This window comes from Sparus aurata, chromosome 9, assembly GCF_900880675.1.
Source record: "Sparus aurata chromosome 9, fSpaAur1.1, whole genome shotgun sequence".
Lineage (NCBI taxonomy): Eukaryota > Metazoa > Chordata > Actinopteri > Spariformes > Sparidae > Sparus > Sparus aurata.
This window is the reverse complement of record NC_044195.1, coordinates 22159521-22177200: the sequence shown is the minus strand read 5'-3', so window position 1 is coordinate 22177200 and position 17680 is coordinate 22159521. Positions and strand designations below refer to the sequence as shown.

The 17680-nt window shown below is 44.8% G+C and overlaps 2 protein-coding genes across 3 annotated transcripts in view; one reads left to right on the top strand and one right to left on the bottom strand.

Moving 5' to 3' along the window:
- Nucleotides 1-125: 125 nt before the first annotated feature.
- Nucleotides 126-8468, top strand: desma (desmin a). Of its 2 annotated transcripts, XM_030429317.1 has the most exons (11): nucleotides 213-793; nucleotides 3253-3313; nucleotides 3434-3529; nucleotides 4840-5001; nucleotides 5106-5231; nucleotides 5335-5445; nucleotides 5592-5701; nucleotides 5820-5872; nucleotides 6461-6552; nucleotides 7320-7352; nucleotides 7793-8468. In XM_030429317.1, the coding sequence occupies exons 1-11, from the start codon at nucleotides 213-215 to the stop codon at nucleotides 7832-7834; spliced, it is 1467 nt and encodes a 488-aa protein (XP_030285177.1). In that variant the 3' UTR covers nucleotides 7835-8468. The 2 variants fall into 2 exon arrangements, with proteins under 2 accessions (XP_030285178.1, XP_030285177.1); XM_030429318.1 differs by lacking the exon at nucleotides 7320-7352 and having other exon boundaries at nucleotides 126-793; nucleotides 7793-8058.
- A 2468-nt stretch (nucleotides 8469-10936) lies between these two features.
- Nucleotides 10937-17680, bottom strand: part of tmem198aa (transmembrane protein 198aa) — a 40566-nt gene continuing 33822 nt past the window's right edge. The window contains exons 6-7 of the mRNA XM_030428761.1: nucleotides 15181-15482; nucleotides 10937-14206 (exon numbers count right to left, since the gene is read on the bottom strand). Of these exons, the coding sequence (XP_030284621.1) occupies nucleotides 14054-14206; nucleotides 15181-15482 (455 nt within the window). The 3' untranslated portion in view covers nucleotides 10937-14053. The remainder of the gene's footprint in view (nucleotides 14207-15180; nucleotides 15483-17680) is intronic.

The window sequence follows — 17680 nt, the reverse complement described above, 5'->3', positions numbered from 1 at the left end:
GGCAGTGGGAGTACTGAAGTGACGAATGTAGACGGGGGGGAGGACGGAGAGGAGGGGTCGGGGTGGGAGTGGGTGTGGTAAATCTACAAATAGCTGCGCTCGCGGTCTGGGATTCCTTCACATCGTCTCTCTCCCAGTTGCCCAGTGGGACAGTTGGGTCTCTCAAGCAGCTTCATCAAATACCACAAGACAACCCGCACAGTCAACCAGCAATGAGCAAGTCATACTCCTCGTCAGCCCAGAGCGCCTCCTCGTACCGCCGCACCTTCGGCTCAGGTGTCGGGTCAACCCCAATGTCCTCCTACTATTCTTCCGGAGCCGGTGGCCGCAGCTCCTCCTCGGCCAGCATGTCTTCCCGCGTCTATGAGGTGAAGAGCAGCAGCCTCCCCTCCTATTCCAGCTACAGGGTGTCCTCCGGTGCTGGTGGAGCAGGGTACGGCGCCTCTACAGCCATACGCACCTACTCCGGAGAGAAGCTGGACTTCAACCTGGCCGACGCCATGAACCAGGACTTCCTCAACACAAGGACCAACGAGAAGGCCGAGCTGCAGCACCTCAACGACCGCTTCGCCAGCTACATCGAGAAGGTGCGCTTCCTGGAGCAGCAGAACGCGGCGCTGACGGTGGAGATTGAGAAGCTGAGGGGCCGCGAGGGACCCGGCCGCGTGGCTGAGATGTACGAGGAGGAGATGAGGGAGCTGAGGAGGCAGATAGAGTCCCACTCCAACCAGCGTGCCCGGGTGGAGGTGGAGAGAGACAACCTGGCTGACGACCTGCAGAAACTCAAGCTCAGGTAGGTTTGAGGGTGATGAATGAGGGGATGATTTGTAGCGACGGATGCACGGTTAGAGAGTTTGGTTGAATGATGAGGTTGATGTGGCTTTTAACAGCAAGTTCCCAGAAAACAGAGAGAAAGACCAGGAAGGAACACAGCAATTCACCTGGTCTCGACAGAGAATTGGATGGTACAACTGTCTCCATCAGGAGTTCCCAACCTATTTGGCTTTTAACCCTTAAAAGCGAAGCAAGCTCTACTAGCAAACCCTCGTCAGGGTTGGGGTTAGGTTTGGTATGTCTATGAGAGATAGAATAGTGGTGTTTGCCCCTCACAAAGCTAGAATATAAGACATTTAAATCTGTAGCACAAATACTGTACTTTCTTCCCTCTTGTTAGAGTTAGGGTTGGGTTAAGGTTAGGCTAAATATGTCTATGAGAGGTTAAAAAAGTGATGTTTGCGCCTCTTAACAAAAGAATATTAGAGAAGGTCGCCAAAATAAAATCTGTATTTGAAATATTTGACATTTTCCCCCCTCGTTAGGTTTAGGGTTAGACTTGGGAAATGTCCCTGTTGTAGGACTAATAAAGGCGTATCTTATCTCAGTCGTTCAATGACCCTTCAGATTACTCTTGCCGCTCCATGGAGGGCTCTCGACCCCGAGGTTGGCAGCTGCTTGTCTGCATCAGAAAAACAGGGTGACATATTGCTGGATGTTACAAGAAAATAGCAAATAGGGAGAGAGGAGAGGGAGGAAAGTGGTACATTTTCTTTTTAATGCGAAGACGCCTCGCAGTGATTTCCAGAGGGTTTCTGTTCTCTTCAGGAGAAAAGGGTAACAACAAAGGAGAGATTTTGAGAATAGCTACACTTCAGTGAGCGGTTACGGTCCGCCAGCTTTTCACAAAGGTGTTTTATAATTTATTCACAAGAGACACTACGCAGGGAGAAATGAAGAGACAGACAGACAGACGGTAGGAATAAAGTCGAGGCAGATAGAGTTTCAGTCAGACGGAGAGAACAGATGAAGACATGGAGTCTGTTTGTGTACGCTTGTGAATTTAGAGTGAGAGTAAAATGAAGAAAAAAGAACAATTGTTTCCAAAAAAAATCAAGGATGGTCCTGTTTGACAGGGAGCCGTGATGTATCTCTGAATAGTCTATTTGCAGCTACTAGGTCAGTTCTTTGGATTTAGAATTTCTGTCACAGCAACAGCAAGCAGCATCACTTAAATGCGCACACACACATACACACACACACACACACACACACATTCAATCTTCACTTTCTTTCCATCAGTCCTTTTTTAAATTGTTGCCTGCAGCACTGAGTGAAGCTTGCCAAAGCACCTGCTGCTCCCACTGAGATCAAAATACACACACGACCGCCTGCCTGCAGTTACAATGCATGCAATGCAGACACGCACGAACACACACACGCGCACGAATACACACACGTACAGACGTATACATCTCTATAGAATGTGTGCAGAAGCTACAGATAGCATCGGCTACATTACATACTGTGAAAACAAGTTCATCTCAAGGTGCTTTGCTGCAGCTGCAAAAAGGCAGAAAGTGAAAGGTGTTTGTAAGGCGCGGACCACAGGACTGTTGATGAGGAACAGAACAAGTCCACAAGTGCGAACCCAATGTGCCACATAGTACGAACAAAGAAATCGAATCAAATTCAAGAAAAAAAGACGTGTCAGGAGAGGTCAGGAAGTCATCAGGCCCAACAGAAATCACAGCATAAAAACATAGAAAAACGTAAAGAATTAGTACAAGGAAAAATTAAAATATATCTACGTTTACAAGAAAAAAATGAGCCTTTGTGAATTAAATGTGACTGTTAAAAAAAAAAGAAAATGCTTAAAGATGACGAGCTCTCACCAACGTGTCTCTTCACGTTTCGTTCAAACCTGCAAATCTGTTCAGTGTCACACGTAATAAACCTTAGATTTAGCACAAATGACCAACCAGCGTCTTTAAACTGCGTATGCAAACGCTCCAGGTATGCATCTTACTCTTCATCCTCCATTTGTTCAGGCTACATAGTGAAATGCTAATTCTGGAAACATCACCAGCCGAGGGCAAACCTCTGCTCCTTGCTCACTGTTACCATTATTATGACTGTGACGGTGTGACAGCAGCTGCACCACAACTTTAGGACCCAAAGAGCGAGCTCACCAGTGTGTGTGTGTGTGTGTGTGTGTGTGTGTGTGTGTGTGTGTGTGTGTGTGCACGTTAGATTATGATGTATCATTGTCTAGCCGGTTCTATTCTTGTAAATGTAGCGACAGCCCAAAAGAACAGGGAGCAGAAGGCTGGAGGAATGATGGTGGTAACTACTTTATCCATCTGGTAATTGGTCCCTGGGGAAGAAGCCGTACGCGTTGCTCAGACGCAGCCGAGTGTTTGCATCCACTCGTGTTTTAACTTTGTTTTTTGCTCTTTTGTCTGTCGCCGTACGCAGACTCCAGGAGGAGATTCACCAGAAGGAGGAGGCTGAGAACAACCTCTCTGCTTTCAGAGCCGTACGTCTCCCATTTCCATAACAATCACACCTTTATATCTCGAAGCTCAGTCGTTTTACCCCTACGAGTTCAAAGCAGAAAGTCAAATCTGTTTTTCTGTGTGTGTGTGTTCGTGTCCAGGATGTTGACAATGCCACTCTGGCCAGGCTGGACCTGGAGAGACGCATTGAGAGTCTGCAGGAGGAGATCGGCTTCCTCAAGAAGATCCACGAAGAGGTCTGTTGATCCGTCTGTAAATTCTGTCTGTCTGCAAGCAGGCCGCCACACCTACAGTGCGTCTATGTACTATGTATGTCAGTAGGGTGGTGTGTACTGTATCGAGTTTTACTGTAATATTAGATGCATCGGATCCTCAGTGGATCAAATGTTTCACACTTGAACACACCCACTTGTGCTAAAATAATATGTTTAATATGCACATTTACACACACACACTCTCTCCCTGTCTCTCTCTCTCATACACACACATGCACACTCCCTCTAAAAGATAATAACAACCTGGGCGGTTCAGGTCTCATGCAAAGCAAATGCAATGAGCGCCCATTCGTCCCACAGACATCAAAGGGCACACGGAGCTGCGCGCTCAGACACATGTCAGCACAGTTGCGGCCCCGTCCTGTCATTTTGTCTTTCCCCTGCCTCAACTCTGACCTCCCAGAAATGCTGAACCAGTGATTGGTTGAAGAGAGCATGTCAGCTGTTGTGCGCGTCTATCTGAATATGTGTGTGTGTGTGTGTGTGTGTGTGTGTGTGTGTGAGGTGAAGAGGGAGAAAGAGTGTGTGCATGCGAACAGATGCTAAGCTATTTATATCCTTCGGTTTGAGGAGAAGACAGCTGAGTTGGACCAAAGAAAGTCCCATGTTTCACAAGGTTAAAGGAACAGTTCGCCCCCAAAACAAAAATTCGGTCATTATTTCCTCACCCTCATGCCGAAGGAAAGTTTTGCGGGCCACAAAACATTCATGGAGCTTTGGAGGGTTGCAGCATTCTCCTAAAACAACTGAAGTGGATGGGGAATTGTTTTAAAACATACAAAAACAACCAAGAAAAGAAACTTAGAATGCCTCCACACAGCGTGTCCAGTGTAATCTCCAGAAGCAACGTTTCAAACAGCGTTTTAGCCTTTTAAGCCAAAATCTTCACTGTAGCTGCCGAGCTTAAAGCATTAGCGCACGTCAAAGGGTTCGATAAAGTCTTTTCAAATCAATCTGAGAATGTCACGTCACTTAACCACCGGGAGAATTTGTTGTTTGACATGTTCTCGCTCTATATTGTACATCACTTTAGCTAACCTCCTGTCTTTGCGGTTAGCAATCCCCTCTGTCCTCTTTATGTCAGCACATAATCACCAGAGAAAGCAGCAAACGAACAACAACAGACAGGAGGATCCTGCCCTCCAAGCATTTACGAGCAGACAGGACCGCCTCTTTGTAGAGTTCTCCGTCCTGATTGGATAAAGTGGGCGGGGGTACCAGAGGATGTCTTCTCTCTTGTTGTTCATCGTTATCCTCCTGTCACCTCGCAGGAGATCCGCGAGCTGCAGAGCCAGATGCAGGAAAGTCAAGTCCAGATCCAGATGGACATGTCCAAGCCCGACCTGACTGCTGCTCTGAGGGACATCCGCATGCAGTACGAGGGCATCGCCGCCAAGAACATCTCAGAGGCTGAAGAGTGGTACAAGTCCAAGGTGAGATGGAAGCACATGCACACACACGCACACACACACAAACACACACGGATTATCTCCTCGAGCCCTTTTAACTACTAAAACCTCTTCCCTTCTCTCCTCAGGTGTCCGATCTGAACCAGGCTGTGAACAAGAACAACGATGCACTGCGTCAGGCCAAGCAGGAGAGCATGGAGTACAGGCACCAGATCCAGTCCTACACCTGCGAGATCGACTCGCTCAAGGGCACTGTGAGTATCTCCTGAGTGTCCTTTCTTTCTTTCTTTCGTTCGTAACGAGCGCCCTCTTTCTATCTTTTTCGTTCTGTTTTTCAACCACTCTGCTCCCCCGCAGAACGAGTCTCTGCTGCGGCAGATGAGAGACATGGAGGACCGCATGGGCCGCGAGGCTTCCGGTTTCCAGGACACTATCGCGCGGCTGGAGGCAGACATCGCCAAGATGAAGGTAAACATCGTCAGTGGATGAACCTCCTGCGAGAATGCTGTCCGTGTTTGGGATTCCACTTCAATCTTTCAACAGTTGATTTTGTGTGTTTTTTTGGGGGGGGTTTTTTGAGCGGACAATAAAACTTCTTGTGTATTGATTCAAAGGACGACATGGCTCGTCACCTGAGAGAGTACCAGGACCTCCTCAACGTGAAGATGGCCCTGGATATTGAGATCGCCACCTACCGCAAGCTCCTGGAAGGAGAGGAGAGCAGGTGTGTGTGTGTGTGTGTGCTCCTCACATTCAGATTCTGTCTCAAGGCCGTCGTAGCTTGGCATTTTTTGCCCTGAATTGCTTGCCAAGCTGAATATATGTTTTTGTCCTCCCTGCAGGATCACCACCACTGCGCCTGTGCAGTCGGCCTACTCCTCCATCGGCTTCAGAGGTAGAGAGACACGCCACGTTCTTCCCCTCACTCTGTAAAAAAAAAAAAAAAACCTTTTACATTCCAGATGAGTCAATGGGGGAAAAAAAAAAAAAGACTAATTATAGCTTGTGACTGTATATGGCAGGCGCTATTCTGAGAGCTGTGCACCCGCAGTGACACATTCTGACCACCGTGTGGCGATACGCACATGTCAAAATCACTCCACGGCTCCTTGATTCACAGGGCCAATCATCAACAAGGCCACACATCAATAATCACACAGCTTAACCCGTTCATTTGACGCATTAACATTTTAAAACGCGCAATTAATCTCTGCCGGCGAGGAGAGGTGATTAAAGATGATGTATTACTGTAGCTCCGGCTGAAGCTGATTGTAAATGTGAGTGAGGATGTTACACCTGCGCGCGGGATCAGACGGTTTCACCGCTGCCCTCTGAATATTGCTCAGAGACAGTTAACCTGCCGATGTCAGTGTCTTGGATCTCCACGAGCTTTGTGCAGCTGTGGCGAAGCTTATTGTACCAGTTTATGAGACGGTGTGTGTGTGTGTGTGTGTGTGTGTGTGTGTGTGTTTGTTTATCACAGAGACCAGTCCCGAGTCCCAGCACCAGCGCTCCTCAGAGGTCCACTCCAAGAAGACTGTTCTCATCAAAACCATCGAGACCCGCGACGGAGAGGTTCGAAAACACACACGCACACACACACACACACACACACACACACACGTAAATACAGCAGTCAGCTACAACGTTCAAAGGACAAACAGATAAAGAGAATAATATCGATCATCCCCGTTTCATTTCAATGTTCTGGTCCTGGCTTTTATGTGGATGTCACTTGACACACACCACAAGTGTTGTCAAGTGCACAATAATCCTTTGTGGCGTGGGGTCCGAGTCGAGATCCCAAGCAGAGCATTTGAGATGATCCATGTTATTCACATCACCTGTCCTTTCTCATACTGTTGCTGACATGACATACGGCACACTTACATGACATCAAGTAGACTTTTATGGTCCTGACACACCAGGCTGACGGTCGGCCAGCGCCTGTGTTTCTAGTCCATGCGGCGTGTCCCACACCGTTGGAACCGACCACCCTTGTCGGTGGCTTCTTCCCAATCGAGCACGTAGAATCAGTGTAGTATCCACGATTTCACCCATTTTCTCTATATTTTACTCCTCTGCCTCTTCGTCAGTGCCATTTACCACATTTTAACAGACATGTTCTCTTTTGGAGGCGGGTATGTTAGCGAGAGTGGCGTCAAACAATGCCGCTTGACGGTGCGTTCGAGTGCAGCTTGATGATGATGAAGGAGACATCAGACAATACAGCAGTCAGCCCTCACCGTAGCTCATTCTTTGGTGTGTCGGGGCCTTTAGGTATATAACAAAATCATGAGCGTCCAACTGAAGCGTTTTTGCTTTGCTATATTTTTATCCAGATGAAGTATTCTATGAGCCAGGGTGCCCAGTCTGTAAGTCTCAGCCAAATGTTCCACCTACGTGTTATCGTCTGTTCCCTCCAGGCTGAAGCAAACTACCAGATTTGAAAAGCAGATTCCCATTTTAGATTGGACTCTGATCTCCACCTTTGAATTTCCAGAGAGTATAAAGCAATATAAAGTATAAAGCGAGAAACATTCGAGGGAAAAAAAACAAAAAACATTTCTGGTCTCTAACCGATCCCTCGAATCTTGTAGTTTGCATCGACCCTGTGTAGACACGCTCCACACACTCCCCCCTGTCCGTGAACAAGCGGCTTCACTCGCCTGCACAGCACTTCACTCCAAACAACACCTGCTTCACTTGATGGGAAAAATAAGCTCATGAATTACCTGCAGCCCTGAACACAGATAATGATGTGTTTTCTCTTCTTTTCCGCGATAATCCACAACACCTCTTCTCTCCTCCTCAGGTCGTCAGCGAGTCCACACAGCACCAGCAGGACATCATGTAAACCGGAGGAGGCAACCTTAGAAAACTGCAGTACATCCATTAAAACATAGTTTAAAAAAAAAATCTACATTTTCCTTCCACTACCACGACGCTGACCATTTCAGCTGAAACACAAAATCCACAACTGAATGCAAACGGGAGACATCGTCAGACAGCGTACGGTACGGAGGCACAGTGCATAGTGCCTTTAGCCTGGTTTTAAAATAAAGGTCATTCCAGGAATAATGCTTGATTTGTGTCATTATCCGAAAAATGTGTCATATCTCATAATTCAAGTAACGATTTCAAGTGAACGACACGGCTTCGTGGAGCTGCAGCGGTGCGAGAAGCCTGCAACACCAGGGTCACACGTAACGGTCGTGTTTTTGTTGTTGCACGTGTTCCAAGTCTTTCTGTGCCAGCGTGCGAGTATATGACTTGTTTAAGGATTATCTGTGTAACTGATCGAAGGGAAGTGACGTGTTGGTGTCAGGTTTGAGACATTTTTTCAGGCCGACGAACATCTGATGAGAAAAGGGAACTCAGTCATGTTTGAAGTTTGAGGCTGGGTGTTTGTGTGATCATGGGTGACCACGTTGTGCTGCTTCGCCGTGCCGAGTATCTCGAATAAAGACATTTGTTACCACCGTTTTAAAGACAAATCTCTTTTTTTTGTGTGTGTGTGTCTGTTTTGTGTAAGACGCTCTCTTTCTTTAAACTCCAGTCATTAGCATTCCTCATGTAGCCTACGTGCCTTGGCATTGGCTTCCTTTATGAACTGTTTTCTACCCACTGCGTTCATCATCTGATGTGGGCCGCATTAGCCTGTTTTTTTCTGAAACGATCTCAGCTTCTTCCCCCAGCCATGCGAAGCAGTCTTCTGTTAACATTTAATTCACTTTTATAAAAGGAGAGAGGCGTTGCGGCCCCGCTGAAATTATCAGTAACTGCACCGGTCTCTGTGCAAGGGAGAGCAGAACAATGGTTTGTTAATGAGCTGGCTTTCGGTCGCTCTTTTGTTTCCCGGGCAAGAAAGCAGATTAACACAGCAGTGAGAATTGTATAGTGTGTGTGTGTGGGTGTGCGGTTTCTGTCTGAAGTCACTGGACTGAAAATGTCAGCAGAGATAAAAAAAAAAAAAGAAAGAAATAAAAAGAAAGAAAAGAAAAAAGTGGGGGTGGAGGGAGGAAAGAGAGAAGACAATAAATGAGAATGCGAGACAGTGAGGGTGGTAGAGGGAGAAGAGAGAGAGAATGAAAGAAGGATATTTAGAGGCAGAGAGGAAGAAATGAGGGAGATTCAGGGAGAGATAATGAGGGCAAAAGTAAAGAGCAGAAGAGGAGACAGAAGGGAAGTGAGAGGAAGTCTGCTTTTGCCAAGAATTAGTGGCCAAGTGTTGATCGGGACTTTTCTGCCTCCATCGCAGCTCCTGTCCACAGCTTCCCAATCATTAAAGGTCAATAACAAAGGGCAGCATGTTCCTCTGTTCCATTTCCTTCAAACACAGTCAGCTTAACTCTCTGACCTCTCCTCCATCAGCCGCCCGAGGGACACCTCGACGGCACTCGGGCGTAAAACAAAATGAATTTTAATTCAGCTTCCTTTTTTTCGTGCGGCCTGCAGCTTTTGTAGCAAACACTTCTTATATCCTGATTAGATCTGTATTTGACACTCAGTGTTCAAGTTACACCATTTTGCTGTTACATAACCGCCGCTGCTACTGTAGCCCGCTATTAAGCCGCGATGCAAATGTAGCCTGAAAACCTCCTGTCAGAGCACATCAACGCTTTTGTGAGGAGTTAAGTGGAAGAGAAAACATCATGAAGAGGAGCTCAAACAGTCCACGTGTTCTCTTGATCAAGGCTGAGCTGCTTATAGTCGGACACAGACTTTGTTTGAGACTCATACTGACATAGATAGCTGGTAGATCTGAACTGGAAATGTACTTATGAAAAACATTATAAAGTGTCTGATTTTACTCTAGAATGTTGCTGTTTTTTTTTATCACTGGTCACTCCAAATCGTAGATAGAATGTAACTAAGTACATTTACTCCAGTACTGTGCTTATGTTACTTTATACTCCACTACATTGATTTAAACATTTTGGTAACTCGTTACTTTGTAGATTGCGTGCTGCATCAGAGCCAAAGCAGCACCTTTTGAAATTAATTTGTTTTATCAGCACTCAGATTTAAAAAAAACCCACACAGATTCTAATAACAAGAAAAATGAAACGAGCTTTGGATCTGATCATTTGACAGGCCGATAACGGCTCGACTCATTATATATATATTAAACTTTTACTTTCAATACTTCAAGTGGCAGCAGACAACTTCTCCCCCGTAGCACTGTCAAGTGGTATTATTGCTGTAATAGAAATGGACCGGAAGTTAACCTTTCTTTTCCTGGGTGTCTGCATGACCGGTAGCAGACAAAGTTGTATAATGACAGTGAGGTTTACAGGGAACCAATGTAAACACAGATGGTTTCATTATTCTGTGTCCATTACCTTGTGCAAACATTTACTTCATACGTTGAAGCAGAAAACTCGTGCGTTGCCAGTTTAAGTAAATCCAGCGCTAGAATATTACTTTGACAGTTAAATATGTTTAAAGCAACATTATGTAGAAATTGGCAATTTGTGAGAATTGAAGTTCCCCACAGTTAATGAGTGCAACAACACTGTCATAATTACATATCACAGGACTGTCAGATGTGACGTAGGTGCCTCCTACGAACAAAACTCATCACGTCAACAATGTCATGTGTTGAAAAACGTGTATGTTGACGTGAAAATGTGTGTAACGCAGTGATCCGACCTTCTCACTGAAGTTACATAGAGCAGAAACAAGTGATAGGAGGCGGAGTGACTGAGACAGAGACACCATTCACCCTGTCACAAGACACTGCACCATCTACATGATGTTAAAGCTGTTATTTTAAGGTACAAAAGTTACAAAATGCTGCTTTAACTTTTGCCAAAGCACTATTGTAACAGGATATAACTGAATTTAACTGAGCTGTGACTGCTTTTGTGTGTGTTTATTTGATAATTGCACTCATGAAAGCACCTCTGAACACAAATGACTAAAGCATGTTGGTACAACAGAGACAACAAGACAGTTAGATTGTAGACTCACAATGTTTATCATATTTTAGGTCCATATAAATCCATGCTCAATAATAATAATAATAATGTTGATAATAATAATAATAATAATAATAATAATAATAATAATAATAATAATAATTATTATTATTATTGTTATTATTATTATATTAATAATAATAATAATAATGATAATAATAATAATAATAATAACCAGGCAATGTGCACAAATTTAAAGGGAGTGGTAGGAAAATGAATCTTCTCCTGAGGGAGAAAACTGTTGAGTGACAGATGTCGAGGCTCAGTTTGTTTGTGCATCCCCCACCCGTCCAAATCAAAACCAACCGGACACACAGCATGACCCAATATAAATCAGGTCTTATCCATAAAAAAAGAATCTCCCCCAAAAATCAAATGGATAAATTACATAAGCAATCATGATGTAAACATGAAAATTAAAAGACATTTGTACACTTAAAAATTATTTACAGTTCAATATCTACAATTGTGTGGTGTTCCCCCAACGTAAAATCAGCAGTGATGGGCGATGACAGAAAATAATAAAAAGCAGAAATAAAAGAGCTAATAAAAAGGATTAAAAATCTTCTAACAATAACTCAGTTGGTCACAGAATTTTCATGTTGTTAATATCAGTCTTTCCACGATGTAAAGACAGCGACGATGACACAGGTGCACTACGATAAAACTACAAAAGAAGAACGAAAACGGGACTGAAGTGTGAGCAAAAACTCAGAATTACACTTGGAACAGCCACTACTGCAGAAACATTACTGGAGTAACACTGATACAGCAGAACAGAGGGTGACTTAGCACGGAGCATGACGGGAGGAGGGAAATGATTCAAATGCCTTTTCAGAGCCCTTTAACCTGGACAGTGTAAACAGAGAGAGAGAAGAGAGAGAAGAGAAAAACAGACGAGGCGTTTCTGCCGCTTCCACTTTGGATCCAAGAATCCTTGAGCTGTACCTAGTCATCGTGACAAAACAGGTCACAGGTGATCCTCAAAACTACTGAAAAACTACGAGATCGTGATGTAGTTTTTCCTGCATAACGTCGACGATGAAACGCATCGTCGTCGTTCCACAACTTCCGCTGGGTTCAGTTGACGTGGACGGTGTGTTGGGATCAATGAACTACTGGAAATCTGAGGTTTTCACATGACAACAGTTGACACACTGAAACACTGACACATCGGAAACAGTTACACACGGATTCTCATGCAGTAATGGGTTATGGAGAGAATGATCCTTCAGCGCCAAGCCCATCACATCCCATCAGTACTGAGGAATATATTTGTTTATCTTAACCTCCAGGTAATTACATAAAACACACCTCTAGTGGCCATTATCCGATTAATTCTAATACATTTCTTCAGTTTTGTATATATGTGGCTCTTTATAGTAGCATTTAGATTCAAGTGTTGGTGTCTGAGGTTCAAATAAAACAGAAATAGCTCCTTTGCACTGAAAAATACTTCCCCTTATACTCCTTCACCTCCCTGGATGTTCAGCACAAGGATATCAATAATTTGAGCGCATTTGAATTTTAAAAGCAAAAATCACACGCAAATGCATGTACACACAAACATATGCACACAAACAGTAAGTCTAGAAAAAAGAGGTCCAGTGGTAAACATCAGAGGGCGCCGTTCACAAATTCATCTTTCCACTACGTCTCATCGTTTCCAGGTTTCCTTCATTTTAAGAATCCTCCTTTTTTCGTCATTCAGCACCTCATTCAAACTGAAATATTCACATTTTTAACCAGTATAGTGGCTCAGAAGAGGGGAAAAAAACACACAGTATGTTCTGCATTCATTACCATGAATCCCCCCTCTCCTTCACCAACATTTGGTACAATCCATCACTGGCCACAGGGCTCATGTGTCCACTCACAGGCACAAACACACTATATTTAACATTTTCACTGTCACGTATTGTCATCCCTGCTACTCGCTAAAACAGCTTTCAACTGGAGGAGCAGTGTTGTCTTTGTGTCTTAACAGCATATTTAAACAAATTCTTCAAAGGTAGATTGTTTCTGTGATAAGAAGAAGAAAACGGGACATGAGAGCACGTTACATACAGCTTACAAAAATGTTCTTTTAAATCCAGTAGAAAGACAAAAGAAGACGGGGAGGTGTGGATGTGTCTCCTGCTCAGGTCCGCGGTTTAAACAGTTGTCGGTTGAGGGCAAAAACAAAGCGATGCGATGTGAGCACATTCCCCTGGAAAACGACAACAACGGAGGCGACGACACATGGACCGCTCACATACAAATTGTCCTGTACACGCCTCCAACCAGTCTCTCCCGTCCATTTTGAAGACTTGTGCTGCCATGTTTGGATACGCAGGCTGAAGATACCACGTTGACCTCATGAACACCTCGCTTTACACGCTGACCTTTCAAACAGGAAAGTGATGAAGAAGAGCTGCCTCGCGGGTTTCAGTGTTGGCTCTCTGTGTTTTTTTTGATCATTTTACTTTGAGTTGTCTTACTAGAATCCTTGCAGCGATTCGTTTATCTCCTTTAATTACCTTCTAAGCACAGATACCGTTGAATCCATGAGATCCACGTGATGCATTTTTATCTGGAATGGTGCAGCCTTATTATTGTTTTCATTTTTTCCCCACTGCAAATCCCACTGGAATTACTTCTACTGTCTCGAAGCGCCCCCCCGAAAAAGATTTTCAAATCAAATTTTCAGCAGAGATATTTCAGTTAACGTCCCAACAGACAGGTCCATCTTTTCCAGTGTGCTCCAGACCAGTACGGTAACGGAAGTGGTTCTGAAGTCAGTACGTGATGATTCATGATGATTTGTTCACATCGCCTTCAACAGCACTCAGTTCTTGCTCCATCCAGAAGAAGACATTCATAAAGAACAGAACAGGACCAAACCGGCCGAATAAATACGACATCGAACAGGTCTGACAGCAGGGAACCAGAGTGGGACCACCTTCGGGGGAAACTGTGTTCCTGTTTGGTTAATAGGCAGTTGATTAGGTTGGCACTGTTCGTTTGAGTCTCTGTCCCTTACTGTGACAAACAGGGTTTGAAGTAGCCTTGTGTGATTGTGTGTGTGTGGCTGGATGTGTGTTTTTGCTGTCTTAGATGCGAACCGGGGCTCCACTCTGGGCCGTGAGGGGCACTTGAGAGCCGCAGTCGTAGTCGAGTTCGCCCATCCGGGTGCGGCTCATCATTCGACTTTGGGAGTAGGATCGTCTGTCGGTTTGCCGGTCCCTGAAACTCCTGATGTAGCTCTGTGGAGGGACAGATGATACAGGGTCTGGGTCAGAATATATAGTGGACAAGCAGAAAAACCTTGCCCTCATTAACTTCTGTTTGTTAAAGAAATTGATCGACATTTGGGAAATTCTTTTGTCTGTTCTTTATAAAACTGGAGCCAGTAGACAGCTAGCTTAGCATAGCACGAAGACTGGATAAAGAGGCAAACAGCTGAGGTCGAACAAAATCGGCCTTCCGACAGGTAAAGCTACCAAAAGCTACTTTTCCAAACAAAATATCCGGAATTCAGCTTATCTTCGTCTGCCCTTCACAGCTTAAGCAACTCTGTCCTCAGATATATGAAAAAATGGCATTTACTTGTCCTTTTTCTGTGTGACTATACAACAAGGCCTGGACTGTGTCATTGGCCATATGGTGTTTGCTTTCTCCTGTATCTCCATGTTAATGCTTCTTCTGTATCTCCATGTTAATGCATCACAGCAAGAAAAAATAAAAACAAACTGATTTTTAGACTGCAGACTTTTAAAAATGGCTGCAACCAAATTTGAATTTTTCGGGAATAAAATGATGTCCCTGGAAAAGGGAAAGTTCCAGTTAAAACTGGCTAAAGTTGCATGTTATTTCTCATTTTTTTGTGTCAGATTTACATTTGTGGCTTCATTTTTTTTTGCCAGACTATTTCTTGGCTGGGAGCAGCGACTTCCGCAAGTCTTAGCTGGTTGCCAGGCAGCGTCACTGAGACGGCAAGACTTCAGGAAGTTGCTGCTTCTGGCCAAGAAACAGTCCCACACAAGCCATCATCAAAACCTGGTAGGCGGATTTTTGGCCATTTGTCACTTTCACGCAGAGCCAGGCTAGCTGTTTCTACTCTTCATGCTAAGCTAAGCTAAGCTAACTGGCTCCAGTTTCATAGGGAACATACTGACGTGATAGTAAAATATAGAAAATGAGTAAAGCGGCCAAAAATAAGGCGGAAACTGTCTCTTACCGGTGACAGCACATCTCCGTCGAAGCGTCTTTTTGGGTTGGACTTGCGGTGGTAGCCAGGTTCAGTCTGAGGAGGAGGGACTTTAGGTGGCTGGGCGCTCTGGGCTTGGTGGTGAGGGTGGGACGCCGCCGGGTGATGGTACTGCGGGTGGTGGTGGTGATGGGTGTGGGGTTTCTGCTTGTGGCTGGTCTTCTGGTTCTGTCGCTTTTTCTTCTTCTTGTTCTCCTTCTCCTTTTTCAGCCTCTCTTCCCGCTGGCGGATGCGCATGAGCTGGACCCTCCGTTGTTGTCGACTCAAAACCACTGGAGGCAAAACGGAGTGGGGAAAGAAAGAAAGAAAGATAGAAAGAAGGAAAGAAAGAGAGAAAATAAGACAGAGGGAACAATAGATGATCAGGAGGGAGTGAGAGGATGATAATGACAGAGAAAGGCAGCTTTGTAGAGAAACAAACGTATCTGGTAAAGTCAGGAGGAAAAACCAAAGGAACCTTCAATCAGATGAGACTTTTCTTCAATATTTGAATCTCTAGGGGTGGTTATTGTAAGCACAAGAGGAAAAAGGAAGGAAAAAAAACGCTGATGTGCGCTTCCTATTTTCCTTCATTCTTTTCAGTCCGTCGACAGACAGTTTTCCTTGCAGCATGTACTCATACAGAGCCGCTCACTCTCCTGACATATTGTGAGTGGGTGAGCGTGTTCGTGTTATTTTCCACACCCCGTCTCTGGCAGAGGATGTCCAAAATCCACCCTGTCTCACTGTTCATTGATTCCCCCATACGATTATTTTTTTTTTGTGTCTGCGAGTTTAGCATAACAGTAGAGTCAGGGATCTGTTTTCATGTTCACCGTGTGAGGTCAGAATGTGGCCACAAGCGCGAGGACCCCCGCTGAACTACAGGCGAGACGAGATGTACTGTATGCGTCACGGTTACGGCGTATGGGTGGGTGTGTAAGTGTTATGAGGTCTATTGTTGTTTCTTTGTGCGGGCGGACAGCTAACGAGGCACCATCTGCCAGGGAAACTGCTTAATGATACCCCCCCCCCCCCTTTTTTTTTTTTCTTTTCCTCAGCTCACCCCACCTCAGGCCCCTTTGGTTACATTACATGCTGCTGTGTTGTGTGTATACATAAACTGTGCATGCATGTGCTTGGACATCTATCTATGTGAGGAGCATTATGGGCTTTAAACCTCAGCAGGGGGGATATCATGTGCAGTCTTCACTTTGAGAGGCAGTTTGAGAGGTTCGGTTTAAGTCAGGCTATAAGTCACTATTCGTGATGGTTCATGTTAGACTTGGGAATGAATTATAGAAATGCATGTGTGTTCGATCATCGTCAAAACCAGCGAGACAAAAAAGAAAAAGAAAAACACGTGCGAGCTAATTCATTCAGGCGCGTGTCCTGCACGCTGTTCAATCAGCTGACAGACAGATGATTTTCCTCACTGCTCGACTCGGCTGGCCCACTTACCCGTTCTGCCCCAGTTAATCACCGTACTCTGCCCTTCCCCCAATACACCTGCCCCCCTCTTTTTTCTCCTTCTCCTTCTCCCCATCCTCATCCTCCTTTCCTGTCAAAACAGACAAAACTCTTCCAGCCTCATTCACATATAGTTCCTGTTAAATAACTTGGATGACCTTTCAGGCACCGCAAGGGATTCTCATTATTCACACATGCAGATACATTTGGGTACATTTCTGCCTTGTGACTTTTCACATTGCTGGAAAGGATGGAAACTCCAGAAAATGGTGGCGATGAAACACCTGTGGATGCCAGCTGGTGAAAAAACTCATCAGAAGAAGAAGAAGAAAAAGAAGAAAAAGAAGAAGAAGGGGCTAGGCTAGATGTGAGTGTATACTGAGGTAATCTGGCACATCACCGTCTCAACACTGGGGAGAGATCTGGCTCCACCAATTGTCATTCCGGTACAGGGAGAAAAACACTCTGGCTTGTTTGCATTTCTTTAAAACAATTGGTTTCATCTTGGGCGGCACTAAACCCAGGATGAAGCAACAAAGCAGGCCTCTCCATGTGAACGTTGTATTGCGTGTGGGGAGGCGAGCACTGGGATTAAAATGGCAATAACCCCGCATAAGAAAAAGTAATAGCTGCTAGCTTGTGCATGTTCTGACGGTTGGCAAGTGACTTGCCATTGATAGCGATAGGACGCCAGCTTTGAGGCTTTTGTTTCACGCAGCAACTGGTATTCTGAAGACAGTAACACACACATAGAGGAAGGAGGAGGGAAATGCCACCTGCAGTAGGTGCCAAATGTCAGGCTTATATACCAAGAGTCTCCATCGGGCGAGTTCGACTAAAGAGGAGGAGACGTCTCTTATCATTTTCAACAATGTGCTGGACAATGAGGTTTTTACGGTGCAAATGTTTGTGTAATGCATTTTCAAGTGGTATTATAGATGATTTCCTGTTTTCCTCAGAGCAGCAACAACATAGGCAAAATGTGAGATTATTAATTCATTTAGTCTATAATGGAGATGTG

What these genes read in the sequence shown, in the direction of transcription:
- desma (XM_030429317.1), top strand. Translation starts at nt 213, where the DNA reads ATGAGCAAGTCATACTCCTCGTCAGCCCAGAGCGCCTCCTCGTACCGC. An exon ending in ACCTCTCTGCTTTCAGAGCC is followed by an intron (nt 3,314 to 3,433) that starts GTACGTCTCCCA and finishes GTTCGTGTCCAG; the next exon opens with GATGTTGACAATGCCACTCT. An exon ending in TCGACTCGCTCAAGGGCACT is followed by an intron (nt 5,232 to 5,334) that starts GTGAGTATCTCC and finishes GCTCCCCCGCAG; the next exon opens with AACGAGTCTCTGCTGCGGCA.